The sequence below is a fragment of the Argentina silus genome (assembly GCF_951799395.1).
Source record: "Argentina silus genome assembly, chromosome: 18".
NCBI classification, from domain to species: domain Eukaryota; kingdom Metazoa; phylum Chordata; class Actinopteri; order Argentiniformes; family Argentinidae; genus Argentina; species Argentina silus.
The window spans coordinates 12,589,317-12,598,626 of NC_139672.1; the positions used below are offsets into that span (position 1 = coordinate 12,589,317).

Genomic DNA, 9,310 nt, shown 5'->3' on the forward strand with positions numbered 1-9,310 from the left:
AGGGGGGGAGGAGACTGACACGCCAATGCACAGGGCGATTATTAGCGTTCGGATAAGGTGTCATTTTGGATCAAAACCTAGCTTAGATTGGACAATTTTGACAAAACTTTGGTGAATAGCATTTACAAAATGACACTGATTGGTGCTGTAGTAAACTGAAATTCCAAACTTTTAACAAGCACATCACCTGTCCATTTTGAGCTATAGTCAGGAAATTTGGTACATATTTGCAGCCCCTCATGAGCAACAAGTTTGCCATAAGGACCTTATATCGCTAATTACACATTTTGTTGCCCACTAAACTTTGAACAAGCATATCTCCTCCCAGTTTGAGTTTTGACACTCTCTCTCATTAATCCAAAAATATGTAAGTTTGAAAATTGTCACCAATTCATACAATAGGGGCGCTACATCATTCGTGGGGGACAACATTTTTAGCTTGTTTAGTTGTCGGTATGACATCAGGGCCCAGTTTATTTTTTATTTTATTTTTTATATGTTCAAATCCCCATAACTTTTTTGAATAGCCTCCTTTACTAAGCTTTAATTCACTTTTAAATGTTAATGTTTCCCTGCATAATAACAACACATGCTTAACAGACTATAGCGTAATGAGGCAACTTTTCAAAATTGTAATGCAAAAGGGGATACTGTTGGGGGCGCTTAGTGGCGTAGCACACTAATGCGCTCACCACGTAATCGCAAGGTTCCTGGTTCGATTCCGACCCTCGACCTATCTTGCATGTCATCCCTCCTCTCTCTCTCTCTCCCCCATCCTTCATGTCAACCTCTACTGTCTCTATCCCAATAAAGCAGAAACACCCTAAAAACATATATAAAAAAATAAAAGGGGATACTGTTAATAAAGATATTGAACTGGAGTGTTGAATGTGTTTCGGCAATATTGATCAAACTTTTTTGGAAAAGAATAATACTAAGTATCTAGGCTAAGTAAGTCTAAAATCTGCCTGGGGAATCAACTACAGCCAAGGTAGGTGTCAAATTATTGGTTGGTAGGTCCCTAATTAGGCTGCATTTTCAGCTAAGTACACCTCAATTACTAGATAACAGATAACCACATAAAAAAGACAAAGCATCTTTCACTAATCGCTTTAATTACAGTGTTTTTCTCACAAAATGAAAGCGGAAATAACTTTACATAAAAAAAACATGTTTAGACAAAGTTTACTAAGAGATTAACATACTGTTTTCAACAAAGGTTCAGCCAATCGGTTATCAATCAAAAAAGGGTTTAGCTTTTAATGCACCACCTTGCTTTAAAGAGTGGAATAACACCCCCCGACCTTTTGATAAGAAGCTCAAAGGTATGGAACCCCAAATTCATGGTTTGACCAGAGGACAGAAGTATCCCCTCAGAACTGAGCCAAGGACAACATGAGCTACAAAGGAAGAAATACTAGCACTAGTTAAAAATATGGAGCTCACATACATTTTGTATTGCCATCGACATGCCTTGTTCCAAAAACTATTAATATACTTAATATACGTATCATTCTCAATAAAAAGGCATGAAAAAATGTCTTTCAATCTCGATTGAGGCTATTAAAAGGACTTGCAGGACATCAGAATGTACAACTGCTTTTGTTACACAAGTTCATCACATAGCATACACGCCGAGTTATAGGGTTGTTGCGAAGTCAAGTAATAGTGATGTTGATGTGGAGGAGACTCCCAAATCAATGCACCCCAACCCTTGGCCTCCAGCTGACAGTGGGGTAACAGAATGCTTGTGCAGGCTAAATGTAAACAATCAATTAGCTAGTCCCATAGGCAATCAATTACTTGTCCGACAAGACCAACAAACCACATCATGCGTTTTTTTGCTAATTCAGGCTCATCGCGAAGGCAAAACATGATTAACCTGAGACACTGTCATACAAACACAAGAGTTGATTGTTGACCAGACAAGCATCTCCGTCAATCGTAAAGCAGGTGGATGAGATTCTTAGAGGAACATACTCTGCACGGCAGCCACATCTCAATTCAAACAACATCTGACACAAAACAAAAGCTGGTAAAGTGTTGACAAGAGTTATCTTAGAAGCTCAGGCTTTGTTTTAGGGCTTCATCTTATAGTATTCTCACAGTACAACTAGATAATGCCAGTGTTTGCTAAATGGTATTTAGGGGCAGGAAACTGTTGCGTTGGAAGGTAGCCATAATTGTTGAAGGTAGTGCATCTGTACACATGTATACGTCAGAATTGTTACCCCTTTATGTTCTTTACAGTACAAATTACCACCTTACATATAATGTAAATAAGTCATCAATTGCGAGGTTGAGACCATGACAGCTGGTTATATTTTTTTGCCTCCCCTTTCCATTTACTATGCATGTATGTCTGCCCATGGGCCAAGAAGAGAAATAACCATGGTGGTAGTTGTAAGTGTGCAACAAGCTGCCTCGTAACCCAAAAACAATACTATTTACATTAAATAAGAAACCTGACAGCTTTTCCAATATTGGATTATCCACCCTGGCCCATATTGTGTGTTGTAAATTGAAATGAGGGCAGCTTCCAGTACTTTTTGACAAAGTAGCTCAATTTGCAACATCAGAAGAGTACAAAGCAAAGGGTAGAGAAGATACAGTATGTGAGTTGAGGACAGTGGATGATTATTTCTGGTTCTTGAGCTGATTAGACAACCAATCCAGTCCTTCATAGAGACCATCTCCGCTGGTGGCACAGGTGGCCTGGATGAACCAGTTTCTATGGCGAAGGGAGTGCAGGCCCAGCTTGTCTGTGATTTCAGCTGCAGTCATTGCATTCGGGAGGTCCTGAAAACGGAGACAGTTTTGAATCGTAAGAAAGATGGACAACCAGGCAGAGTCGAATTAGAACCATATTCATAGAGATGATATGGCATTTTTTTACATGGGATTCAGACTTGGTGAGACAATCAGCGATCTAGCCGTTGGAAGTCTCTCTGGGTTTCATTCATGTCATTTAGCAGACGCTTTTATCCAAAGCGACGTACAATAAGTACATTTACCTACGTAAGTGAATCAACTATAAATCAGTCATCGTAAGTAAAACCATCAATAAGAAGAATAAGAAGATTTTTTGCTTTTGTAATGTGCAATATGGGGTGGAGAAGTCTGAGGAGGAAGAGCCCAGGTGTACCCTAAAGACATGGGTCTTTAGTCTACAGCGGAAGACAGGGAGTGACTCTGCCACCCTGACGGTGGTGGGAAGCTCATTCCAGGGGCTGGTGTTTAGGGACTGTACAGTGTTTGCAGATAGGGAGGAGCTGTTCCCACTGTATCCCCCCCCCCCTACCCCAATCAGGGATCACGTCGCCAGCGGTCACATCGCTCATTGCCGCTGGTTGTCTCCCACTTCCCATTGAAATTTCCGGAAGCTTAGTCGCTGATTGTCTCACCGAGTCTGATTGCCCCATTAGAGGGTGGATCATTCAGAATGAAGCATACCTGTTTGTTGCCCCATTAGAGGGTGGATCATTCAGAATGAAGCATACCTGTTTGTTGCCCCATTAGAGGGTGGATCATTCAGAATGAAGCATACCTGTTTGTTGGCGAATACTAATAGCACTGCCTCTCGTAGCTCGTCCTCTGCCAACATTCTCATCAGCTCCTCGCGGGCTTCGTTGACTCGCTCTCTGTCATTGCTGTCCACAACAAAGATGAGACCTGGAAGGACACACACACACACACACACACACACACACACACACACACACACACACACACACACACACACACACACACACACACACACACACACACACACACACACACACACGTCAAGAGAGGAATGCTCACGGTTCAGTTGACCACCCTACGGCGAAGGTATCTGCATTTGAAATCCTCTCTTTAAATGTTACATACTACGTTCAGCATATACTAGCTTTAAGTTACATTGAGAAAGCATTATTGTCAAGCATTATGACATCTGATATGGCGATAGTTAAATAGATAACCAAATAATACAAGACAACACTGACTGACTGAAGCTTCAAACAGTCTAAAAGGCTTTATTGTGCCACATCAGAGACATCATACTGGTCTTGTTTGCACGTGAATTAGCTTTGGCTGCAGCGATTTTGTGAAACTTCCACCAGGACACATCTCAACACAACTTACCCTGTGTGTTCTGGAAGTAGTGACGCCACAACGGTCGAATTTTGTCTTGACCGCCGACATCCCACACTGTAAAACTGATGTTCTTGTACTCCACTGTCTCAACGTTAAAACCTGAGGGAGGAAGACATCAATGTGAGCTGCGTAAGTAATGTAAGCTACTAAAGACACCGCATGAACATAATCCATGTGCAACAACAAATGATATTACATCAAAAACACAAACTTTGTATCAGCATTGCACAATGGTAAATGCTAAGTGGGATGCTCGGGACGACCCGACTCTGACATCACCCCGTCGAAAGCGAGATTTGAAAAAGGTTATGGTTAGGATCGAAGGATCCCACTTAGCATCTACCGTTCCACAATAACGACAGAACTACACACAGCATCTCAGACACACAAACACTCAAAGGTTGAGGCTACAACCTATGGGACTCACCTATGGTTGGAATAGTAGTTACAATTTCTCCAAGTTTGAGCTTGTACAAAATAGTTGTTTTACCAGCAGCATCAAGACCCACCATGAGGATCCTCATCTCCTTCTTGCCAAACATTTTAAAAATGTTTGCAAACATATTCCCCATCGTGAAAGGTGGTGGAGACAACTTTGGCTAGGGGAGAAACTGAAGGGGGAAACAACAGAATAATGTGTCAATTTAAAACTCTTATGCCAGGGCATCTGCCACTTACACTGCTCCCAATTGTATAGACTTATTATGATTGATTGTTGTTGACAAGGAAGGCTGTGAAGGACCCCCTGACTCACACCTTTTCACACTCCAACTGTCACAAAACCCTTCTTGTCAAATGTCATTCATTACAACGACCGAAAAAGCTATTAAAATTGTATTTTACAATGTTATTTGATGTAAGCAATAACTGTAAAGGTTAAAGATTAAGGTAATAGTTTACATAGAAAAAGAACAGGCAATTGCTCAACTATCTATCATTTGGTATAACAAAAATGTGTTAGACTGAATCACAATTTCTGTTACACTAAATGACAAGTTACTTTATTCTTTGTTATTAATGGTTTTTAAACATTTAAGCACAGAAATACATTTCATATCTATTCATGCATACCATACATCGTCAAATGTTGATGCTGAAAGACACATTTAACTTTCTAGATGCCACATTTATATTTCTAGATGTGCTTTCTAGATACCATCTGCCACTCGGTTCAAGGTGAGTGAAGGCAACAAACTAGTTAGGCAAGAGTCTTAATCAAGGTTTTCATAGTCTACATCGCAGTACCGTAGATCTGATCATATCATTCTTGGGTTTAGCTACCTAAGAAAACAAGATGGCCAGACAAATCATTCCTCAGACAAATGCAGAGCTCTACTGCTATAAGGGGAGGGAGAGGTGGAGAACCCAACAATGCTGTATTTAATCTATTGAATGTGTAATGGTTTACAGTTAGTGTTTTAAAATGTCGTTTTACAATGACACGCCATGATTTAATTTTGAAGTGTTTTTCAAATGAGTTCAGGTTAATGAATTCAGGTGCATTTAACAGTCAATAAAATAGAGAAATAAACGTTTTAAATAAGTTTTTTCTCACCCCTGACTTAATGTGTATACAATGTGAATGTGTTTACATGTGTCTGCATCTGTAAAATAATTATTTTAAATTAAAATGCAATGATACAACACGCTGTATGTCATTCAGTGTAACGCAACATTGGTCATTCAGTATGACAGTATAATTCACTAAAATAAAACATAATTTAGGTTTTTTTTACCTCCAGATGCAATAATCATCTATACTTATGAATTGGAAAGCATTTCTAAATACCTTTTGAGGGTTTTTTTCACTTCTCACTGCAAGGTTAGTCGATTCTTGTCAATAGATTACGTGCTGTCATGCTGAAAGCACAAATGTATGATTTTTCACTTGATTAAAATGTCCAGAGAGGAACCTATTTGGGCCTGTATAACTACTGAACATCTTATCAACTGGGCTTAGAAATCTTTTCAAAAACAACCAGTCACACCTAATGACATTTTCCATTGGGAAAAATCACAAGAATCATGTTTTAAAAGTGAATTACTGGTACTTGTCCTGAATCGAACCAACAGAAATGCATAGATCACACTCTAACAAACCTAGAAACACCTTTACATTGTACTTGGATCTATTTGACATGTTTTGGACACTTTTGAAAACCTTATCCGTCTTTCAAGCGTAAACAGACGAGCTACATCGACACTGGAAGACACTCAGCTCCCATCAGGAAGTTGTCTTGCTGTGCAGAAGGACATTTGTCACGACTGCACTACTGGAACAACAGCTACAGCTACAGACACCAACTACAGTCAGTAGCTGGCAGCTAACTGACCAGGTCACTGCTAGTAAAGAGGATGCAGACCTCCTGGTATCCCCCCCCCCCCTCTTCGCTGCTAATAACGGTGTGTGTGAAACAAGGAGCCCCAGCCAGCCAGGCAAGCTACCGTAACGTTAGCGTGTTAGCTCATGTTAGCCGAGCTAACCCTCTTACATGTTGCTCTCCTCTCTGTCCCCCTCAACTAGACCCCCCACGCAAAACCAAACCCTGTAAAAAAAAGACCGTGTTTCGGTTTCATCACAAGCTACTTCATTCGGTGTCCTATACGGAACGGACAAGTGTATAAATTAGCTGCAATTTTTGCCCTTACAATTGTGTTTTTAGGCTTTCCTCTTCAAGGCGTTTCCTTCCTCAAGATGGCGGTTGTTATTTGGCCACGTCAGAATTCGCAGTTTTACTTCCGTGGAAAGGAGCGCCGTGAGTGGACGGGGTGAGAAGGGCTTTCAGTGGCCCTGGAGCCTACGTAGGCCCGTCACACTCCACCACGGTTGGCTGGAAGGGGTGGCTGTGATACCCCCCCAAAAAGTAGAGGGAGTCTACTAACCCCAGACCAAGACCAAACGTTTTGCAACCCGAACCAGACAAGACCCAAGACCAGTTGAAGTATATAGGTCCATATAGGCCTATCCAACAGTGTCAGTTGTAGGGGCCGACATGCCATTCTGGTCTGCAACCCTCTTCACTTGCTTATAAAAAGGATACTGTCTGATAAGGCCAAGCAATATGATCCTGTAATAGAACCAAGACCTGGCACTTTTTATAAAGCATGACGATCATGACAAATATAACACATGAATGCAATCTCTTTCCTGATTCTCGTAGGCGTACGTACGACGGGTTTTCAGAAAGGGGTGGTGACTCACTACAAAACGTCTGTGGCCACATGGTTGCTGTGTCTGGCCTCCCAGGTGTAAAGAGTGTAATGAGTTGCCTATGCCCCTTGATATTACAATGGCACATATTCATAAGAGCAGATATGCAGTGCCAACTGAGGGCAGTTGGGGTGGCAACTGGCAGCCAAAGAGCTGGCTTTTCATCATGTCTTCTCACGATCTCTGGATAGCTGTGTTGCCACTGTGAGGGTGGAGGGCAGAGACCTAGCTAACCCAGCGTCCTCTAAGATCGTTTACAAGGCCCATACCACAACACAATATCCTCTGTGTGTGCCAGCCCAGTATAACAGGTGTCCATTGACAATGGAGGCTAATGTGAGAAGAACGATGTCAAGATGTCACTTATGAGGATGTTTGATTATAGATTACTTAATTTTCCAATTTACATGTTTGCTTTAGCTTTGAGTCAAAACAGAAAGTATCTTTACTAGATGTATGCCGACATGGATGGGAAAATAGAGGGGATAAATGTATTAATAACCTGTGCCTGTAGTTTGAGTATCTATTTATGTCCAATGAATTAATTTGTTCTATAAATATGCAAGATTAATTCCACCCGTGATTCAAGACCATGTAATAGAAAAACATCTAACCATATGAAATGTGAAACAAGTCTCATTTTAACTAGGGTCAACTGTGTCGTCTGCAACCCCCCAGCAGAGGGGGCAGCACAAGGAGGGAACAGCAGGGGGGTAGATAGGTCTTTGGTTGGTGGAGGACCACACAGCGAAGGCTCATAATGCCGTCTCACTACGGAACCGTAATTTGTGGTTTTGCCCTGCCAAACGCCTGGGGGAAAGCTTTCAGCATATTTTTGCAGCAACTGTTGTCCTCACTTGTAAGGAGTGCTGTGTTTTCTCAGCAAGATGTTTCTTTTTCTTTTGAATGGTTGTGGTTTCACCGTCTAATTATGCAGCCCGTGCCAAATTAATCTAATCTTTTTCTCATTTGCCTTTCACTATGTCCTCATTCCCCTTGCACACTACTATTGTAGGCCACATTTGAGGGGGCAAGAGTATCACTAGTAATGGCAGGGTGCATGACCTTTTCGTCTATAGGCAGGGATGTATGTCATTATATGGCGACAGAAGGGCACTGAAGTTATATATATCTACTTGCCCTGCACTTGCATTGAATCCCTATAATGCCTGGACAGTTCCAACAAGATTTGTAATCTGGAACATTTCAAAATGTAGCAAAAAACATGATGATTTCAATGGTTAACATACACAGATGTATATAATCAGAGCGTAAGTGTTTTTCACAGTAACACATTTTGGCGGTGACACTGGAAAACATTCATCTCCACTATCAAAACACATTTCATTGGACAAGCTCATCTGCTGTTGACTATGTCACATTGTGCAACGTGCTTGGGGATTCCCTCTCTCATAGGCAAATCAGTAACTGTGATAGTGACCTAACGCCCTCTACAGGTGAAGTACAGAAGGCATTGGCAATTGGGCCTCTGGTGATGCTACTAGAGTGTCGTAACTCTTTTCTCTGGAAACTAGAAACCATAAATGGTTGATAGTGTTCATTACGGTCTTCAACCACCTTTCATCAGCTTCAGATACAATTTTAGATGTCCTTTTAAAAAAAAAAAAGAATGTTGTATTCTTTCGGGGATTGTATAAATCAACTCCACCTAAATGTGTCTGCAGACTGCAAGTTATTCAATGCTGTCAATTGGCCACTGTGGTAGCTGTATTCAGAACATTTATTTTAAGTTAAAATAATTAGCATCAAATTATTATAATAATAGTAACAATTTGTCAGGTTGTTCAACCATGCTGTAAGACCAATAACAGAAAGGCTATATTTGATCAAAAGCATCCAAGATTCCTCTTTCCAAAAAACAAAACTGTTTATGCAAAAATCCACAAGTTCATATGCAGGAGGCTATGCCACTCTTGAAATATCACACTGCCTTGGTAATGT

The 9,310-nt window shown here is 40.9% G+C and overlaps 1 protein-coding gene across 3 annotated transcripts; it reads right to left on the minus strand.

Annotated features, from left to right (window-relative positions):
• Window positions 1–1,094: 1,094 nt before the first annotated feature.
• On the minus strand, window positions 1,095–6,841 carry arf1 (ADP-ribosylation factor 1). Of its 3 annotated transcripts, XM_083689924.1 has the most exons (6): window positions 6,787–6,824; window positions 5,927–5,997; window positions 4,565–4,748; window positions 4,126–4,236; window positions 3,548–3,672; window positions 1,095–2,799 (listed from the first exon to the last, which is right to left on the minus strand). In XM_083689924.1, the coding sequence occupies exons 3-6, from the start codon at window positions 4,707–4,709 to the stop codon at window positions 2,638–2,640; spliced, it is 543 nt and encodes a 180-aa protein (XP_083546050.1). In that variant the 5' UTR covers window positions 4,710–4,748; window positions 5,927–5,997; window positions 6,787–6,824; the 3' UTR covers window positions 1,095–2,637. The 3 variants fall into 3 exon arrangements, with proteins under 3 accessions (XP_083546050.1, XP_083546052.1, XP_083546051.1); XM_083689926.1 differs by lacking the exon at window positions 5,927–5,997 and having other exon boundaries at window positions 6,787–6,841; XM_083689925.1 differs by lacking the exon at window positions 6,787–6,824 and having other exon boundaries at window positions 5,927–6,444.
• Between the last annotated feature and the right edge of the window lie 2,469 nt (window positions 6,842–9,310).